The 22,463-nt window shown below is 35.4% G+C and overlaps 1 protein-coding gene across 9 annotated transcripts in view; it reads left to right on the forward strand.

The window, feature by feature from the left end:
- The window catches only part of SNTG1 (syntrophin gamma 1), an 865,234-nt gene that overhangs the window by 622,792 nt on the left and 219,979 nt on the right, over positions 1-22,463 (forward strand). For all 9 annotated transcript variants that reach the window (XM_034966056.3, XM_063606752.1, XM_034966057.3 and 6 more), the window contains one exon: positions 916-1,045. In XM_034966056.3, the coding sequence (XP_034821947.3) occupies positions 916-1,045 (130 nt within the window). The remainder of the gene's footprint in view (positions 1-915; positions 1,046-22,463) is intronic.

A 22,463-nucleotide genomic window follows, 5' to 3' on the forward strand; every position in this document is an offset into this window, starting at 1 on the left:
ATTGAAATATAGTTTGTGTATTGTGTTGCACAATGAAGTAATTCTTAAGCCTGAGACTTTGGCTAGTTTCCATCCATTTTGGGATTTTATCTATTCCTGTCCATTAAGTTTATATCTAAACATTGCAATATCTGGAAGTAAGGAAGTCATTGAAGCTATAGGAAACACTTTTAAATTCAATAGCACTTTTGTGAACAATTTTAAAAGGCATCATTTAATTGTCTGTGACAACAAAAACAAAAGTCAATAAAATACTGTCAGAATGCTTAGACTGATCATAGCATTTTAAGAAAAAGTTTAATGCTAATGAAATTGGCAACATCCATGCAAATGGAGAGCATGATCATTTACACCTGGAAAGAAGGTATGAACCTCTTGTTCCAAATCATCTTTGGGAAGATGAACAGACTGAGAATGAGGGTGGAGAACAATGGACAAAGTGCTGCCACTCATGTTATCATCAAGTGACTTTTTAATATCACGCTTAATATTTTATTGCCTGTTTTTACGATCTTTCTAAGTCAGAAAATGCATTGACAAATGTTAAGGGGAGACAATGGTAGCCAAAATAATAAGTAAACTACGCATAATGTTATAGCAAACTGGGAAAAGAAAGCATCTAAAATTTCTTAGATTCTCTTTTATTTACATGTTGTATGTTTTAGAAGTCAAAGTTTCTCCATAGTTACCTGAATCTAAAGATGCTTCCTATGAAATTGAAATTGTATGTCATTTGGGTCTATCTTCAGTGTTTCATTTAAAACAGAGATGCTTATAAAGTCAGGTAACCAAATATGAATTTGGAGGCTGATATTTATATTGTGTGAAAGATAAGCTTTTCAACAGATACTATTATGAGTTGCAAATAGATCAATGACATGAGGTTTTGATCTGATTTGTTCTGAACATCTGCAGGCAGAATGCCTTTCAAGTCATTGCTGTGGATGGGGTCTGCAGTGGGATTATTCAGTGCCTCTCTGCTGAAGACTGCGTTGACTGGCTACAAGCAATAGCAACTAACATTTCAAATCTCGCAAAGCACAATGTAAGTAATGATTCAAGGAATACCTAGCCAGGGTTTCTCAGGCTTTATAAAATCCTTCAGTATATATGTAACTTCACATCAATTGTTTGGTGTTCTTCTCAGAATGAGACATTCATGAAAGCTATTCTGGAATACTTATTGTAAGAAAACCGAGGGTTCTAGCCCAATTTATGAGTTCAATAATACACACAGATTTCCATTAACAGGCATTATAAACCCCTACATTACTTAAGCAAATGAAAATAACTAGTTAGCATATAATCACTAAATATATTTAAGTAAAAGCATTCTGGACTAATATAGTACTGGATTTCAAGACAGCATTATTGATTTACCTTTAGTGATCTTAGAATTGCAGCTAGAAAGGTTTGAGGAGTAGTAGGCTAGGAGGAAAGGAGTTAGCATAGAGACTGAAGGGAACAGTCAGAAGATTGCCATTGTGTCACATTAGATAGAGCCTGGTCTGTATTATTAGAAATGGCTTCTCTGCATTTTCTCTCTTTCCACTACAACCGTTGCTTCCTTCCACATTCCTGTGTCTCTTTATTGTAGCTATCTTCTCATTATTTTAACTCTTTGAAAACCTAAATAATTCTTTCCCCCGTTATTAATAATTCTATGAGAAATATAGTCTAACAAAATATACAAAACCATAAACCTTACCTTACTGAGTATCAATCTAGGTATCATTAATGATAATTATTTTAGAAAAAGTACTTGTCATCATCCATGCCTTTGTGTTAATTCTCTCCTCAGTCCGCAATTGTTCCATGCGATGTTGAGGCATTTCAGAAGTCCTAAGGGAGATCGGGAGTCTAATATACAAATGATCAAGCAGAAATACATAACTCTGTCACCAGCACGTGAACACACAAAATTGTTCTTATGTAAATGACCCTTCAGATCCAAGTATCCTTGCACAGAGTAGACTTTGCTTTGAAACCTAAGAAAGGATTGTGGCCACTATACCTTTCTAAAACGACAGGAGGACCACTAGCCAATAAAGGCAACTGTCTAGTTTCCAGTCTATGGCTATTTCAAACAACGCCATCACAATGGCCATGCATATGGTGATGGGATCCTCTGGGAATGGGGTTGACAGTCATGGGATATGTGCATGGTCAATTTTACCAGGCAATGTTAAGTGTTTTCCAACTGGCTGTGCAATTTACCCCTCACTCTTGGTGGATGATATGTTTCTTTCTATAATCTTCAAAACTCTGTGTCACGCTGCCTTTTGAATTTTTGGTTATTTGATACATGTGGAAATGTGCTTCCAGTGTGAATAAAAACAGATTTTCCTTTTTTTTTTTTTTCTGGTGGTTCCAGGATAGGTGTAAATACACCAAGCCTTACCCAGGCTCATCCCTCAACAAGGAGGCTAAACATGGGTGTGTCTAGATTGGGCAAGAGTGAGCTCTCACTCCCAACCCACCCTTGCTAATCTGGTGTTGTCACCATATTAGAGTTGAGGTTGCACAAGAGGGCATAGGTTTCAGAATGACTGAAAAACAAAGAAAAAAATAGAAAAGAAATGCAATATTTCTCTAGGGATTGTTTCCTCTCCTTCGACTGACTTATATGGATGCTTCTGGAGTTAAACACAGAAAAATACCTGAGAGTAGGGAATTTGTTACAGAAATGATTAGAGTTTCTTAAAAACAAGATATGAACTTATATTTGTGAGACAAATATAATTGTGTTCTTTTGAAAGAACAGAATGTTAAACTTTAAATCCAAAGTTTTTTTTCCTTATCTAGATCCAAATTTGCATTGACCTAAAATCCTAGGAATATTGTCATGCCATATTTCTTCAAACGTCTATTCAGTTAGAATGCTGTGCTTCAGCTGACAAGCATTTGAAAAGTCAATGCTTTAGTTAAAAGCAACAGCAACAACAAAACAGTGAAGACGCAAATGTCTCTACCCTCTGTAAGCCTAAGGAGGGACAAGCCGCATTTTACTGCTTGTTTTTCATCCTTGTAATAAGTGCTCACCGTCATATGATTCCCCTATACTATTGTTTTAACTGTTGGGAGATCCATACGTCTGTTGCATATTAAAAGTTATGTATTTCTTCTTTCACCTCCTGTTTCTATATTCTAATTACATGTTCTTTTGTTCTTGCAATCAGTTTCCATTCAAAAGTATTAGGTTACAATGTATTCTGATATGGAAAGTACTACATAAATGTTTAAAAGTTATTAGGCATAGCAATAAAAAATGTGAAAGTCACATTGATTTCGGAGAAGGCAGAATGCATTGATGAAACGATTAATATGGTTAATTAGCATAAAGAAAGAAATTAGGCAGAAAGAGTAGCTAGGAAAGTTTTGCTTAGGTTAATCAGATATCAGTTCTACTTCTCTTATTTTTTTAATTCTAAAGATATACTGGAAATAACACCTTATGGAAAGATGTAGACCTTTTTCTTTATTTGCCAATATTCTGAGAGTATAGGCTTGTATAAGTCTGACTTGAATAGCTTGTTAATAATAGGTGCAGAAATAAAAATATTGTGATAAATATTTAAAGAAATTCCACTCAAGAGATTATCAGGCATAAAATAAAACAGAAAAAAAGGATTAAAATGCAGCTAAAATAATAAGTTTGACAGTTTAAAAATTATGCTATTGAAATGACATACATATGTATATAAACTTTTTAATGATGAATCACATTTTATTGTAAAGCTAGTTGGAGAACAGACAGGGGAAGGATAAAAGAGAGCAAAAACAAAAAACAACCTGCGTTAGAATAATTAGATCAATGTGTTGATCATTTTCTTTTCTCTTTGCTCACTAGTTTCTAAAAGTAACTTTATGAGACAGGGATTTTCATACCCAGTTTTTAAAAATTCTATATAATTATAGTTGCTATAATTCTTCTTCCAGAAATAATTGATCATAATGGCTAAAAATACCTAGGCAAACACTGACAATGTAAAATTGTATTTTATCATTATTCAGAGTGGCTCCAAAATATTTACAATAGTTGTTAATATTTAATACTTATAAATGATGTCTAGTAGAATGAGGGTGAAGGCTTTAGGGACTTGTCTTAAGCTGTATTGGCACAGCTTTCAACTCATTTTACTTAAATTCTATGCTTTCACATTGGAAAGCAAAGCATGGCAGAGGCTATGCTGTTGTGGGGTGGGTGGGGTTCAGCTCATTTCTTAACCAACTCTCACATAATGAGCATTTGCTATTATTTTAGGTGAGCATTCACTCCCAGTGAACTATTATTTTAGGTAAAGTGGACTTGAGTAGATTCTAAAAGGTAGAATTTATAAATTTTAAAATACAGTAATTGCTTCCAATTAATAATTTACCAATTTTTTATTCATTATTTCACGAGCTATATGAACAAGTATTAGTAGAAAGTTATCAATTTTTATTTCCATGATCATTTCATATTAAATAATTGAAGACTTTAAAATATGCAATGTTGTAATAGGGTGAAGTTTTTGGGAACCTTGGAAATAAGTAAATATATTTGGCATAATATATAAGGGATATGAATCATCAGACTTTGATGGGTAGGTTAGTAAGATGCTCCCCTGTGATGTTCACTTCCTGGCATTTACACCCTTATGGGATCACCTTCCATGTGCGTTGGCTCCATAGTGAGCTCTGAAGCAGACGCTTCTCTTACAAGACTTCAGATGAGATAGCAGATGACCCTTGAGAGCATTTTGAGAAATCCAGTACATTCTAACCCACACTAATCACATGCTGAGGACACAGCACATGCCAGTCACATGCTGAGGGCTGGCTCAACACACAAAGATGTCCCAACCAGAGGCCCATGCCAGCTGTCCCCTACCCTGCACCCCATCTCACACCACTCAGACAGGCACAGGCTGTACAGACAAGTTATTTACTTCTTATTATAACCTTGGGCCCTTTCTGCCCTGGAAAGTGAGGGTGGGCAAGGAGGCTGGGCCCAGCGTGCACCCCCACTTCTTTAGGGGCTGATCCCTCCTACAGTATCAGGCTGGTGGTGGCAGGGGTAGAGGTTGGAGAGTAGGGGAGAAAACCAAAAAAAAAAAAAAAAAAACAGGATGAAGACCCAGCTATGCCACATGTGGACTCCTGACATACAGAGATTATAGGATAATAAATATTTGGTTAAAGTCACAACGTTTTGGGGTATTCTGTTACACAGCAATAGGGAACTGTATTAGTTTCCTAAAATTCCAAAATTTCCTAAAACAATTTCAAAGCAAATTACACAAACTTGGTGCCTTCAAACAACAGAAATTCATTTTCTCACAATTCTGTGGCCCATTTGTCTGAAATCAGATGCCAGCAGGATACATCCCTCTGGACTCTGTAATGCAGAAGCCTCGTCTCTTCCAGCCTCTGGTGGCTGCCAGCATTCCCTGGCTCACAGCCACATCACACTGACCTCCGCTTCTGTGGTTACATTGCTTCTTTCTGTGTGTGTCACTTATCAGAACACTTGTCATTGGTCCCAGGGCCCACTTAGGTATTCCAGTCTGACCTCAAGATCTTTAACTGAAGTAGATCTGCAAGGACCCTTTATCCGGTTCCAGGTTTTCCATGTGGATATTTTGGGAGGAGCATTTTTGGCCTACCACAAGAACTATCTGGCAGGTGAACAACATGATTAGATTTAGACAGTTCTGTCTGATTTTTGTGCAATGTCTCCTATAGCAGTTCAGTCTCAAAGCCTTTGCTTTGCCATTTGGGTGTTCCACACGTGCATTGCTTGGGGTGGGCCCAGAGCTTCTTGCAGTTCACACATAAAATCGGGATATCGCCTCCTTCCCTTCACTCCTAAGTGGGAGTTCCCCACTCTTACTGGATCCCAGCATCACTCTCTTTGGTCTTCTCTCCAGAAATCCAGGCTTTTCTCAGAGTTTAGTTTCCTGTACTGATGCACATTTCCTCATGACTGGAGAAAACAGCATGAGAAAAGGAGAGAAGAGTGGGGATCCCTCAGGCCACAAAAACTAATTTTTCCAGAACCTTTAGATAGAGGGTGGATTTTCTCTCTGAATTTCCAGCTGGCCCGGCTGCCCCAGGCTCCATGGCAGCAGCTGCATGGCCAGGGGGGCCTTGGAGTCAGCTCAGGAACCAAAACAAAGGAACAGTAACAGAGATGTCTTCCACAGCTGTTGGCTCGCAGAGGCCTCTTCCCAGGTCTCTGATCAGCAAGACACGCTCTCTCAGAGTTTTTGTTTGTTGTCCATGACTTAATTTGTCTTGACCTCAAGTCCATGCTGGGAGATAAAGGAAGCAAGAAAAAGAAAGGAAAACAAAATAAAAACAGGTAAACTCCTGTTTGCCATATTAATCATTATTCAATTTTTACTTCTTTCAAAAAAGTTCTTGCTATTATTTATTGTACAGTGTTCTCAGATAGTTAGTTGCCTTTTGCATTTTATCTAGTGCATTGAGGTATAACTGGTGAGAAAGATGGCTGCAGTGTTTTTTTTTCCTTCTTGGCTCTAACTGGAAGCAATAGATACTTTTAATAGAAAACAAAATATAAGAAACAAAACAACTACATGATATTTGTAGAGTATCAGAAAAAAATAACTGCTATTGTACCTTGGAAATATTTTTTAAAAGTCCTGATAAAATAAATTTATTTTCAGACAAATAGAAAAATAAAGAAAATTCAACAAAATAAAGATTTACTAAAAGAAATATTCAGGGTACTTTTAAATTTTTTGTATTTTTTATTTATTCAACAAATATTTATTGAATACTTGCCTATGATGTGTCAGATACTGTGTTCTATTTTTTTGTTTGTTTTGTTTTCAACTTTTATTTTAGAAACAGGAAGTACATGTGTAGGTTTGTTACAAAGGTGTATTTTGTGTTGCTGAGGTTTAGAGTATAATTGAAACCATCAACCAGGTAGTGAGCAAAGTAAGGGGTGCTATTTCAGGCAAAGAAAAATCATGCCAGATAGAGGCTTGGAGATGTGAGAAGGAGTAAATAGTACAGGAGAAAATGAATACATAGATGAATCTAGATGAACATTGTTTGTATTAAAATGGGAATAATTTCTTGTAGTGTTTAGATAAATAAACAAAATTAAAATATATTGCAAAAGCAATAACAAAAATATCCAAAGGAAGCAAATGTAATTAGTATTAAATTTTGTTACGTCAAAATGGATTGTTTGTTTCCTAGAGAAAGCCCTAAGTAGCCAGAATGTGTATCTTCTAAATTAACAAAGGAATAAGTGAAAAAATAATGCTAATACCTACTAAAAGAAGTTCATAAAAAAATAAAAAAAGAAAGCAAACTAGAGCAGGTTGAACAAATAGTAAGCATACAGTAAGATGATGATTTATATCCAAATATAAGATACACTTTTTACAAGAGGAATTCTAAAGATATTGGAAGATTGAAAGTCAAAATTTAGAAAAATACCTTGCACCTGAAAAAATAAGAACTTGGAAAGGATTCCCTATTTAATAAATGGTTCTGGAAGAACTGGCTAACCATTTCTGGAAATTGAAACTGGACCACTTCCTTACCCTTTATACAAAAATTAACTCAAGATGGATTAAAGACCTAAACGTAAAACCCAAACTAAAAAACCCTAAAAGAAAATCTAGGCAATACCATTCAGTACATAGCCATGGACAAAGATTTCATGACAAAAACGCAAGAAGCAATTGCAACAAAAGCAAAAATTGACAAATGCAATCTAATTAAACTAAAGAGTTTCTGCACAGCAAAAGAAACTATCGTCAGAGTGAACAGACAACCTACAGAATGGGAGAAATTTTTTGCCATCTATCCATCTGACAAAGGCCTAATATCCGGAGTCTACAAGTAACTTAAGCACATTTACAAGAACAAAAATACGTTAAAAAGTGGGCAAAGGACATGAACAGACACTTCACAAAATAAGACATTCATGCAGCCGAAAAACATATTAAAAAAACCCTCAACATCACTGGTCATTAGAGAAATGCAAATCAAAACCACAGTGAGGTACCATCTCAGGCCATTCAGAATGATGATTATTAAAAAGTCAAGAAGCAACAAATGCTGGCAAGGTTGCACAGAAAAAGGAATGCATCTATACTGTTGTGGGAATATAAATTAGTTCAGCCATTGTGGAAGAGAGTGTGGTGATTCCTTAAACATCTAGAAACAGAAATACCATTTGATCCAGCAATCCCATTACTGGGTATGAACCCAAAGGAATATAAATCATTCTATTATAAAGACACATGCACGTGTATGCTCATTGCAGCACTATTCACGATAACAAGGACATTGAATCAACCCAAATGTCCATAAATAGTAGATTGAATAAAGAAAACTTGGTACATATACACCATGGAATGCTATACAGTCATAGAAGGGAACAAGATCATGTCCTTTGCAGGGACATGGATGAAACTGGAAGCTGTTATCCTCTGCAAACTAACACAGGAACAGAAAATCAGACACCACATCTTCTTACTTATAAGCAGGAACTGAATGACAAGAACACATGGACACATCGGGGGAACAACACACACTGTGGCTGGTTGTTGTTGGAGGGGAGGGAGAGCATCAAGAAGAACAGCTAATGGGTGTGGGGCTTAATATCTGTATGAGGGGTTGATCTGGGCAGCAAACCACCATGGCACATGTTTGTCTGTGTAACAAACCTGCACATCCTACACATGTTCCCCAGAACTTAAAATAAAACTTGATAAAATAAAGAAGGAAAACAAATAAATAAATAAATTGACATAATTTGAATATTTCTCTAAGTGTTTAATAACTAAATGGATTTGAAGCTTTTAGACTGACATTATGACATTTTAAGTAATGCTTCCATGTAACTGAATGATTTAGTTTGTTCTGTGTCCGCACCCAAATCTCATCACAAATTGTAATCCCCATGTGTCAGGGGAGGGACCTGGTGTGAGGTGATTGGATCATGGGAGTGGTTTCCCCCATGCTGTTCTCATGATAGTGAGTGAGTTCTCATGAAAGCTGATGGTTTTAAAAGTGTGTGGCAGTTCCCCCTTTGCTCTCTCCTGCTGCCTTGTGAAGAAGGTGCTTGCTTCTCCTTTGCTTCCACCATGATTGTAAGTTTCCTGAGGCCTCCCCAGCCATGAGGAACTATGAGTCAATTAAACCTCTTTCCTTTATAAATTACTGAGTGTCAGGTATTTCTTTATAGCAGTGTGAAAACAGACTAAAACAGTTAATTTACAAATTAAATAAATATGTATTTTAAAAACCAGAAAAAAGGAAAAAAATACAGTGCAAACCATAAAAGAAAGGTTTGTAGCTTTGTTAATACTAGGCAAAGCAAACTTCACAGCAAATATATTACTAAATATAGATATGGTCACTTCATAATAATAAAAAAGTTTAATGCACTAGGAAACAAATGCAAACATCATGTCACATGGGCTTAAATATATCTAGATGGAATTGAAAATATAGACTGATGAGAAAGTAAAAATCATAAAATCTCAGAACTAGAGACACAAAATGGTTAAGGCCTGGCTATGAGGAAACTGAAAGTAAAATAATAGATTACGGAATCAGAAGAAGAAAATAAAATTCATGCTCAGCCTTTATTTTAACCTATAGGGCTAGTCATTATCACATTATTCCATCATACACAAGCGACATTTCCCATTGAACTATTCATTCAGTACTAGGTGTCTAGAATGTCTCCCCAGCCTGAGCTGGACATTAGAACTCACTTTAATTGTCTTTCTTCTATAACCTTTCAGCTTTCCTCACTGTCATTCCTTAGAGTCAAAATAGTCCTGTGAAGATTCTCGCCATCCAAAATCCATCTTATATATGTCCTTACCCAAAAAAGATAACTGTTCATACATTTTAAAGACTCCTAAAATTTTCTGATTTATAAGTTACAATGTGTAACTGGAAAGCAATTTGAAAAATGTTATTTTGTCAATAATTCAAAACTGACATTTTATCTTGTTTTCATCTTATAAGATTTAACTCTACCCATCTGTGGTAGGAAGAATAATGCCCACGCAAAGATGTCTATGTCCTAACTCCCAGAACCTGTGACAATTCCATGTCATATGGCAATAGAGAATTAAGGTTACAGATACCATTAACATTGCTAATCAGCTGGCCTTAAAATGGGGAAATTAGCCTAGATTATCCAAGTGGGTCTAATGTGATTCTCTACAAGTGTAGTCAAAGTGAGTGAACAAGAGACAGCAGTGAAAGAGGAACTGAACCCAGTGTTTCTGGCTCTGAAGATGGAGAAGGGAATGCAATTCAAAGAAAGCAGTAGTCCAATAGCAGTGAAAGGCTGCACTTCTACTCTAGAGCCTCCAGAAAGTAGCACAGCCCTGCCAACACCTCAATTTCTCCCCTGTTTGATTCATTTAGGACTTATGACCTACAGAACAGTATGATAATATATAAATGTGTGGGTTTTTCTTAAACCACCTTAGTTTGTAGGAATTTGATATGACAACAATAGAAACTAATACAACATATCTTTATCCAGTGGCATGTTTTCACTTAATGTAAAGTTCACAGTTTAATTTGAAAATCATGCCTTTAACTCATGTCATATGTAGCTTTTTCAGAATAGCCATAAAATGTACTTGCATATGTTAGAAAACAACCTAACATTTACATTATTAATTAGTCCCAGTGCAAATCAGCCTATAGTAATACCACTAGAGTTCCTATATACTTAATTTATAACCAACTGACATCACCAGAGAAACAATGATCAGAATCGTTGCATTCACGCAGTCTGAGCAAGGACTGTCTTTGGAACTGGGAAGCAGTGTTGGCTCTCAGTGCCTGGATAAACATGGCTAGAAGATTTCAAATATCACAGGAAACCAGGAGGGAGAAGCCACACTAGACGAGAATAAGGAACTGCTGTCCCTGAAGAGCAGACATGACTGTTGAATTGTCAGGCAGTCACAACTGAGAAAGACGGCAACTGATCCCTGAGAGTGTCTGTGAAGATGGGGCCTAGTGCTGGCTGGCTCAGATCACACAGCAACTACTGCCTGTATCCTTGTATTTCCAGTACTTAACACAGCCCATATGGAGCAAATAAGAAGTGAATGAATGAGTCCCTTATCAATCAACAGTTGTTTGAAGGAAGCATTGCTGAGAATGTAAAGAAAAATGAAGGCAGAAGAGAGAAAAACACATTTAGCTACAGTAAGCACTGCAATAAGAGATTCACATGTACTACTCCTTAAATTCTTACATGTTCCGTGGGGCCACTGTGCTTTAGAGTAGGGAAAAGTTGCTGTGGTCATGAGGAAACAGAGGTGCTGTCCATGGTAGATGTTCCCTGTGTTTCTGGGTGTAGTTCCTTTTGTCCATCATAAATCTCTGTCTCTCATAATGAAATGTCTGATAGACAAATTTTTTTTAATAAATTTTGTTTCTATAACTCACTGAGTCACTTTCTAAGTGGCAAGTACAGAAAAATACAGTGTAGCAGAGCAATTGGAAATAAGTGGACTTTAAAGCATATATCTAGTTGCAAATCAAGACAAATAGTTTTGAACACATATCATGTACAACAACTTGGAGTCTCCTAAGAATACATTGACTTGTGGTTTCCTAAAACCTTCTTACTGGAAGGTATCAGGAGATTATCTAGCCCCATTTCCTGCCCAATTAGAAATCTCTCCTGAAAAGATTCTTTCAGACAGCTCTCTCCTGGAAATCTTTCAATGACATAGAAAGCCATTGCTTCACAATATAGCAATTAAATTTTTTGACAACTTAATATTAGGAAATACTTTTACTGAATAAAAGTCTCTCTCATGACATTCATCCATTTGTACTAGTTCTGATTTGAGAAAGACACACAATAATCCAACTTTCTTTTTCAAAGACATACAATAATTCAACTTTCTCTTCCTCCAGCATACAAAGACAAGTGTCACATGTTGCAGTCCATTTTTTTTTTTTAAATAGAAATATCACTGACTCCTTTCTGCTTCTCTCTGACATGTCATCCAAGACTTTCCCTGTCCTGGTCGCTGTCTCTGGATGTAGAAGCCCTTTAGAATAAGTAGAGTGATAATATAATTAACTTTGTATTATTGTAATTGTCATGAGCTCAAATATTTTTGAGATTCATTATAGTTTGATGTATATTTACTGATTTTGTACAATAATATATAAACATATATAGCAAACAACGACCTTACATTTTATTATAATGATCAATGAAGGATCATATTTTCACATTAACTGATATTGAACCTCATGGTGGCAATAGTAAATAAAATTCAAAGTTTGAATAGCTATTTTACATTTAAACTCATGTATGGGCCAGAAAGCCCAATTCTTGTGCTGGCTGCACAAATTACTAAATACTCAAAGGGATGAAAGCCCCTCCCTCCCATACTCAAGTATTTACATGAAAATCTAGCTTCTCAGTTTTTTACTTTTCAAAGACTGAGATTTCAGTGTTGTTGCCTTCTTTCTTAGCTTACAATGATATTTAAGATGTTTAACAGAAGTGTTAAATATCATAGTCTATAAGTTTTTTTAAAGATTAATAATTCATTAAACACTAACAGAAGGCTAGTTTTTGCCTTATATCTTTGAAAATAATGCCATACAATGAGGACTTCAAATGCAATATTGTGGATGTTACAATCTCCAATAAAAATATGCTATTATTAAAAATGTCCTTTCTTTCTTAATTTTGTTTATTAATGTGTATAGCGATCTTCTTCCAGCGTTAAGAAGGGAAAGTGGAAAATATACAACTTTGGAGTGGACAAACCTAACAAACACTACTGCAGCTGGGTGGTTAACGTCAACTGTGATGTCAAATTAATAATATGTACCCTTGATATGATGTAACAAAAATGGCCCTTTACCTCTGTGATTTTCATCCCCAAATCCATAATGCTAGTCTCATCATGGAAAGATAGTGGACAATCCCAACTGATGAACATTCTACAAAATACCTGACCAGCACTCCTCAAGACTGACAATGTCTTCAAAAATAAGGAAAAATTAAACTGTTATAACCTAGAGATGCCTAAGGGGACCTGTTGACTAAATGTGCATCAGTCCAGTTGGGATCCAGGAACAGCAAAAAAAAAAATGTTTGGTAAAACCTGTGGAAATCTGAAAAGAGTATGGATTTTTGTTAATATTAGTGTATTCATATCATTGTATTATTAATCATAATAAATGTGTCATTGTTATGAAATGTAAAATGCCAATAATAGGGGAGACTAGCTGTGTGGTATATGGCAACTCTGTTCTATAATTGTATATTTTTTGTAAATCCAAAACTGTCCTAATATTAAAAAGTTTACTTAAATATATTCATATATATGTATAATTAAGTTAATCCCAGGTATTAACAAACTTGTGAGATGCTTATCAGCTTCCTGATGTATTCATCCATGTATTAATTCAGCAAACATTTTGTGAGAGCTTACTGTGTCAAGTTGTTAGGGAGCAGGACTGTAATATTGAGCAAAAAATGGTTAGTCTCTGCCTTCGTGGAGCCAAGAGTCTAGTTGGGAAGGGAGACATTAATCAAATTAGAGCATAAGCAAATGTGAAATTACAACATTCATAGATAATATGAAGAAGTGCTATGAGAGGTTGATTCTGTAGCTATCCAGGAGTATGAGGACAATTTCCTAAAGTTTATATATAAACAATGAGTAAGAATAAAATAAGAGAATTGGTGGGAAAATATATTTTATGCAGAGGTAATAAAAGGTACCTATTCAGGAAAAAAAGTAAAGAGATACAATCATAGCAATGGATATTATTTTTTACAGAAATTTTCACTTGTCTAGGGTAAAATGAAAATGTTTAAATTAATATAAGTGAATTTTTCATAAGACTCAACTTATTTTTTAAGGACAGGTCTTTAATTTTATATATTGTCTTCTTACATTTATGGAGTTAAATGTCCATTCTCTTATCAAATGATGGTAATCATAGAAAAATTTTGTTTTGTCTGGTATCCTTGCTTAATAAAAGAAAAGGCTATTTACTCAATGTCATTACTGTTGAAAGGTTTAATACTCCAACAAATACATTCCTCAAAACCATTGACCCAGAATCTTTACAGATAGGGCAAATCTGCATATAGTCCCAAAACAACCGGAAACTTTGAGATTAAAACCAGGTCACTGAATCCTGAGGCTGGAAGAAAATGATGATGTTATCAGCAGAATACTAACCATGACAAATGGGTCAAATTTTGGAAAATCACAGAAACCATTTCCACAAGTCTCTAGAAGTCTGGTCTTTTATAAGTCTACAACGTTTGTGATATTAATTGACCAAGTAATAAAACTATCACACACACACACTTGAAATATAGTAGGAAAAACAAATATTTATCAAAATTTAGGCAGCATAAAAGACAGAGGTCTGTATGACTGAGTTGGGAAGCATTACAAGCAACCAGTATTAAAAGGTATTTGGATATGCTGGATCTGAAAAGAGGAGGAAGTATAACCTCAAAACTCTCCATTGTTTAATCAATCAAGGGAGCAAAGTCTACTGTTTTGTTTTGTTTTTCAGAAGTCTTTTTGTGTTGTGGAAAATGCATGAGCTTTGATGTTATCAAACTTGGGAACTTGGGTACAAAATCCTAGCTTCTCTAGTTACTAGCTATGTGTACTTGACTTCAATTTGCTCCTTAGAAACAGAAACTAGGTAACTTTAAGTTACTGTGAGCATTCAATCTAAAAAGTGCTTTAAACATTCTGTCCCTTATATGATGCTGAAACATTTGCAATTTTTCTTCTTTCCAGTTGAATTCTAAATTAAATGATGTAATCCATAAACCGTCAATAAATGGCAGCCTCTATTTGTTTATTGTATAAGAGTTTACACATCTTTGTTGATGGAATAGTCTTTGGGATTCTCAAGAATCATTATTTGGGTAGTAGAATGTTGATGAAACTGGACAAAATTAGTTGAAATAAAATCGTGGCATCTTAAGCAGTTATGATCTTTGCCAAGTGATACATCTGTACTGCAGTTTCCTCCTCTGTAAAAGAGACAGAGGAGGCAGGTAAAATGCTAACCTCCCTTTCAGCTAGCACTTCATGAATCAATCCTTCCCAATTATGCTTTCCTACTGGAATACTGAAATTAATACCAATCTGTAAATAGAGATAATTTTACATGACATTTCTATTAAGGTTACTTACAGATGTAAAGGAATCTCCTCTTTGATTCTGATTCTTCCCTATATACCCTATATGTGTTGTTTATTTAGATATATTTTGTTACTTTGAAACATATGTGTATGTGTATAAATGTATATGTATCTATATAGAAATATACATATACATACACATATGTATATGAGATATTATTCTAGCCTTAAAACAAGAGAAACTCTATGTATTGGTGGAGTAAACTGTTGTTTTTCCCCACCTGACAAGAATTCTAGATGGTAGCATTTGTTAACTATCTTTCAGTGTGATGGTCAAATTAATAATATGTACAAGAACCAATTTCCTTTATTTTTTAAATTAATGTTTTAAATGGATAATGAACTCATTACAATTGTACATTTTAATGGGGTACATTGTGATGTGTCAATTCATGTAAAGATTGTATAATGATCAAATCTAGGCAATTTTTACAGTCATTACATTAAACATTTGTCATTTCTTTGTTTTAATAACATTCAAAATCTTCTATTTTAGCTACATTGAGATATACATTACATTGTTATTTGCTCTAGTCACCCTACTATATAATAGAGCACCATATCATTCTTCCTTCCTGTATCTCTGTATTCATTGGCCAACCTCTCCCAATTCTCCCCTTCTCTTTCCCTTCCCCAGGTTCTGGTAACCAATAACCAATATTCTACTCTCTACTTCTGTGAAAACAACCGTTTTAGATTCTACATATGAATGAGCTCATGCAATGTCTGTCTTTCTATGCCTGGCTTATTTCACTTAATACATTGTCCTTCAGGTTCATCCATGTTGCAGCAAATGTCAGGATTTCATTATTTTTAATGGCTGAATAGTATTCCATTGTCCATGTTTGTTTGTGTGTGTGTGTGTGTGTGCTATCTATTTATCCATCTATCTACCATTGTGAATAGTGCTGCAATAAACATGGGAGTACAGATATCTCTTGGATAAACTGATTGTCCTTTGGATATATACTCAGTAATGGAATTGTTGAGTCATATGGTAGTTCTGTTTTTACTTTTTGAGGAACCTCCCTACAGTTTTTCATAGTGGCTGTACACTCCCACCACTGGTGTGTGAGGGTTCTCCTTTCTCCACATCCTCGCCAGCCTCTGTTATTGCTTGTCTTTTTGATAAAAGCTGTTTTAACTGGGGTGAGATTATATCTCATTGTGGTTTTATTTTATATTTCTCTGATGATTAGTAATGGTGACAATTTCTTCATATACCTCTTGGCCATTCATATTTCTTCTCTTAAGAAATATCTATTTAGGTCTTTTGCCCATTTTTTAATCTGATTTTTTTAGTTGAGTTATGTTCCTTGAATATTCTGGGTATTAACTCCTTGAAAGATGCATAGTTTGCAAATACATCTGTAGGTTGTTTCTTTACTTTGTTAATTGTTTTCTTTGCTGTGAGGAAGCCTTTTAGTTCAAAGCAATTCCATTCATCGCTCCATCTTCTATCTATCCACATCATTTATTTCCTATCATCTGTAGAGTATTGGCTTTTATCTTATGGCCTTCAAGTCCTGGTCATGGAGGGCGACAACAGCTACAAACATCACTTCAGTTTCAGGAAGGAAAGAAAAGGAAGAGGGATGAGTAGAATCAGCCACACCTGTCCCCTTATATCAGGTAAGAGAAAATTTCCCAGAAACCCTTTTGGTAGTTCTTCTCATTCTGTTTAACAAAACCCATGACAATTCTTTATGGGGTGGGGTAAGACAAGTTTGGCCAGTACTTAACTTTCCTATCCTCTGTAGTGCCATATGACACAGAAGTGGTGGCTGTGAATAGCTTCTGGATCAGTCAGTCAGTAGTATTTACCACATTGCTTAATATGGAAGATGTATTAATTCTAAAGAAAAAGCATGGATAGCCAGTCCCTCTGTGGGATGAACACAGCCCTTCAGGATTCACAGACACACACACAAATAATTTAATCAGTTATTAGAGTTTATTCTACAGGTATTTCACCCATCTTTCTATATTTTACACACTTACGTGCAGAAGTGAAAAAAACTGTTTGGGAGCTATATATTTAATCCATAGAGATCTGCTGTGCTACCACTTGCAAGTTAAAAAATCATTTTTTTTCCATAAAAGCATTGGTTTTGAAAAGCAAAAAAAAATCAAAAAACAAAAAACAAACAAAAAACAAAAACCTTCTATTCTGTCTGCCACATTGAAAAGGCTCAACAAAGCTTGTAGGTAAATTGAAAATCATGACGGAATAAAGACTAACAGAGGGAAGATTTACCAAAAATGAACTAAAGGCTGTGATTAGAGGTTGTGGAGTGTGGTGCTGACAGGCATGGGTGTCACTGAAGCTGACATTTTCTTCCTTTTTTTATAGCCGCTGACATTTCTGAGCCCTAAAGTCTACTTTTTAGCATTAGTATATTGCTGTCTGCTTGTCTGCATTGTTATTCTTTATCCACCAAAATGTGAATGTCAGACAAACAGGTGCCAACCAAAAATGGGTTAGCGTGAGTGAAATAAATAATTGCAGAGAGAGTTATTTAAGTCAGAATAAAAGCAAAGGCAAGTTTGGGCACTGCACTGCATTCAGATTCTTAACAATCATATTTTTACATTTTACATAATTAGAGTTTGTCAAGAAGTATGTCAGGAAAGTAAAATATTTCAGTAAAATAGCCTGCTTTGTAGCTTGGAACAGTACTCACCAGAACTTAATTTTTTAAACAAGCTTTAATATTGGAAATTATCAGCTGATTTTTATTTACCACAACCCAAAACATCTGCGTTGATTTCCTCCCCTTTGGATATATACTCACTAATGAGATTTCTGGTTCATATGGTGGTTCTATTTTTATTTTATTTTATTTTATTTTATTTTATTTTATTTTATAGATGGAGTCTCGCTCTGTCACCCAGGCTGGAGTACAGTGGTGCGATCTCGGTTCAATGCAACCTCCGCCTCCAGGGTTCAAGCGATTCTCCTGTCTCAGCCTGCGGAGTAGCTGGGACTACAGGCTCACACCACCACACCCAGCTAATTTTTCTATTTTTGGCAGAGATGGGGTTTCACCATATTGGTTAGGCTGGTCTTGAACTCCTAACCTCAGGTGATCCACCCACCTTGGCCTCCCAGCGTGCTGGGATTTCAGGGTGAGCCACCACGTCCAGCCTTATTTTATTATTATTATTATTATTATTATTATTTAGGTGGAGTCTCGCTCTGTCACCAGACTGGAGTGCTGTGGCATGATCTCGGATCACTGCAGCCCCTCCCTCCCAGGTTCAAGCGATTCTCCTGCCTCAGGCTCCCAAATAGCTGGGACTGTGGGCATGCACCACCCTTCCTGTAGAATTTTTGTATTTTTTAGTAGAGACAGAATTTCACCAAGTTGGTCAGGATGGTCTCAATCTATTGACCTTGTGATCTGCCTGCCTCAGCCTCCCAAAGTGCTGGGATTACAGGTGTGAGCCACCACACCTCTGGCTCTTATTTTTAATTTTTGAAGAACCTCCACACAGTTTTCCATAGTAGCTGTATGAATTTACACTCCCACCACCAGCGTACAAGCGTTCCCCTTTCTCTACCCCTTCACCAGCATCTGTCATAAATAATGAAGTCATAATAAAATGGAGCAGTTTTCCTGAACATAGTTTCCTTCCCTCTGCCCCCACCACCCTTTTGTCCAATGAGCCCTGCCTGCCTGCCCCCATGCCCCTCTTTGCTTTGCTTGTCTTTCTGGCCAGGGCAGCCCCAGCTATTAGCGTTTCAGCAGCCCTGGAACTATGACCCTGCACAGGGGCCACCCCGTAGCACACCAACGCTGCTATCTCCTTCAGTGCCTAGGGCTGGAGTTAGCATGGCCTTCATCACACCCAAAGAGACAGAAGCTAACTCCCTGGGACCTGCCTCCTGCCCCGGGCTCAAGAGAACACAGCAGGAATGTGGGGTAATTGATCCCCAGGTGACATACTTTGTCCAGTGAAAGACCAGGGCAAAGAAACAGCCTGCTGATAAATTTGCTCACTCTTGCTCAATAGACGAGCTGTTTGGATTTGGGAGTGCAGTGATGGCACAGGCCCCAGAGCCAAAGCACACTTAATGAAGCAGTGCTTCACTGAGAAGCTGAGGCCAGTTCAGGGATCTGAGAACTCCCACTTCATATTTGTTTTCTGCTGGCCTGCCTTGCTGGCCTTCACCTATGACCCTAAGTTCCTTAGGCTCAAACATCTTCCCTAATCAATTGTTAACATGTGAGACTTTGCCTCACACTCTATTTCTACAGAAGCAGGACTAAGGAAACAACTTTCACCTCTAAATGTTCATTGCAGAGTACTGAATATTCCCTAGGTGATTCGCTCTCACCTCCTACCAGGCATAGGAGTAAAGAGGTATAAGTGAATTGTGTTAAGCAGGTAGATGAAAGGCCATTAGAAAATTGCAAAAGAAATCACTTTGAGTGGGCAGTTGCTCCACTGAACATGTTTTAGAAACCCCTCATTCTAAAATGGAGCTTCAAAGCCAAGGACCCCTGATGAGGGAGCAGAGTTGGTCACACACGTCACTTGAGGGTGCTTTGAGCTTCTTATGTATGAACACTGTGCATTTCATTTATAGAATACTGGCTAATAATATACCAATGGTAAAACTATTTTCTTCACCTGTAACTAAAAGTAATACTGACAAACAAAAAACAATTTTTATTATTTCCTGAAGCCCACGGTGACTGTGCTAGGTAGGTACACCTGCCCCTATGAGAAGATTCCCCTCCTTCTCATACTCCTATAGCATCTTGTTATAATACTTGTCTCAGAGACTTAGGATTATTTATTGCATGTTTGTTTCTATCACCTATTTTATATATTTATATATATATATATATATATAGAGAGAGAGAGAGAGTCATTTCTGATGTTTGGTGAATTCATGCAAAAATGAATGATTCGACACTGAACATATACCCATAGATATTTGTAAGTGATTGCAACCTACTTTCAGGCTCCTGATTCACAGTTGTATGTGTGTGCGTATGCTAATCTTAAAATGATGACTGAGACAGATAAAACTGTATAATTCTTGTTATAGGAAAATAAAGTTTAAGAAATCTCCTTCAGATATAATATCTAATCATCCTAAGGCATTGATTTACTGTTAATGGATATGTTTTGAAAAGCAACATGGCCTGATTTTAATTTTTATACATAGTCATGAGAAATAACCAAAGTAAAAGGGCATAAAAGGAAAAATATGAGCTGAAATGTGAGCTCTAGAAGCAAAAGTCATGTTTAAATTCTTCCCTTCTCATGGTAAAAGTAGAGTTTTCTCAACAGTTAGAGGTGATATATGGTCATCTTGTGCCCTCACACTAATGTCATTATTTGTCAGGTGAATTTATATCTATAGAATAATGATCTCTCTAGGTTCTAACACATTTGTTAAATAGCATTGACCACACATCTCTAAAAAAATTGGAGGAATGTTTCTAGCTTTTTTGGTTAAATCTTCAAAATGGTTCTAGCTTTTTGGTTAAATCTTCAAAATTGATTTTCACCAGAAAATATATCCTGTTAAACAGCATCCTCCATTGTCCATCTGGAGAACACGCCTCCTCAGTCATCAAGGTGTCTTGTATATGAAAGCTGGAAATTAAAAAATTGGTATCGTTAAGATACAATTTAAACATATAAGATCTTTGATTAAACTGGCAACATAATTTTAAAAAATTCTATCCTTAAAGACATTTAAATTCAGAAAAGAGGAATACTTTTAAAGGAAGATTTGAATTTGATTGAATTTCCCTGCTGGTCTAAAGAGGTCATCAAAGAGAATATTATTACTACTAAAAGTACGTTACAAATTACTGCTAAATCAATGCTGCTAAAAGTTAATAAACAAAATTCAGGGATTTAAGAAACAGGACAATATTTAAAACAAATGTGCACTTCTGTTTCTTAAATTTTTTAAGTAAATTAATTCCAAGTAGATCTTTATTAAAATCAGTTGTACAACTGGCTCTATTTAATGGATCTACAATAATTGAACTTACTTTAACCACTTTAAGAGGTTACCATTATTAACATTCAGTGGAATGAATTTGTAAGAAAAAAAATGTGCATATATTTGTCATTTTCCCAAGGATTTCCTCAAAGTGAATATTATTCCTTTGAAAGTTGTCCGTAATATCTAAGCAGATATTTAATTTTGACAACAATATAGTTTATACATTTTAGTAATTTGATAAACAGGATAGTTCTCATTATCATTTCAGTTCTTGAGTATGAAGCTTATTGTTTCATTTGTAATATATGCATTCCATAACTTTATATTTGTTCCCATGTTTTAGAAACAGAATACTCAAATTTTAAAATCATAGTTCCAGTAAAAAATGTCTAATGAAAAAGTTTCTATTTAATTTAACTGAAAATTTAATAACATATAAGTATACTTCTTATATATAATAGTCTTATTTCTTTAATAACTGTTTTTAAATGTAAGGTTTCATTAATGCTAGTGATTCCTGTAGGAAAAAAAATAACGTGATAGAATCAAATAACAAGAATAACTGGTGAAAGTTCTTAATAAAATAGGATGATCTTAATTCTAACATTTTTTAATGTCTGGAAAAATATATATGATATTCAGCAAATACTATTTTCAGTAATTACCTGTAACATCTCAACCCATTTATGCCTAGGGTTCCATTATTGGAACGCTAAGCATCTGGGAGTTATTTATATTCTACTGCTCAAGGTCATTACCAAGGTCTGATTGCAAAAACTAAAAAAACTGCAGCCTCAGGCATAAATAGGTTAAAATACTATTTTTTACCATTCCATTTCAAACAGAGTATGAAGATTATTTTCATCTTGGGTACTTAGTATATTCTTTCACTTAAAAATACTATTCAAACTCCAGTTTCTGAAAGAGTACATCTATATTTACCTGATATTTTTATCTTTTGGAAATAAAACATGGAATTCCGTTTGCTTATGGTTGGTAAAAGATATTTTTTAAACATGTGCCTTAATTATATTTTTACTTTAGAAATACAGTAAAGTGCAGAAAAACATTAAAGTGAAACATGTAGCAACAATAATGGCTCATGAGTATAATATTAATGTTTTATGAGTATATATTACATATACTTAAAAATGTGTATTTTTCTTTACACATATAAAACAAAATTGCCAGCTTCCTATGTTTATGGTATTATCTTTTGTTAATATGTGATCATAAACACTTCCTCAGAACAGTAAT

This window comes from Pan paniscus, chromosome 7 (assembly GCF_029289425.2).
Source record: "Pan paniscus chromosome 7, NHGRI_mPanPan1-v2.0_pri, whole genome shotgun sequence".
Lineage (NCBI taxonomy): Eukaryota > Metazoa > Chordata > Mammalia > Primates > Hominidae > Pan > Pan paniscus.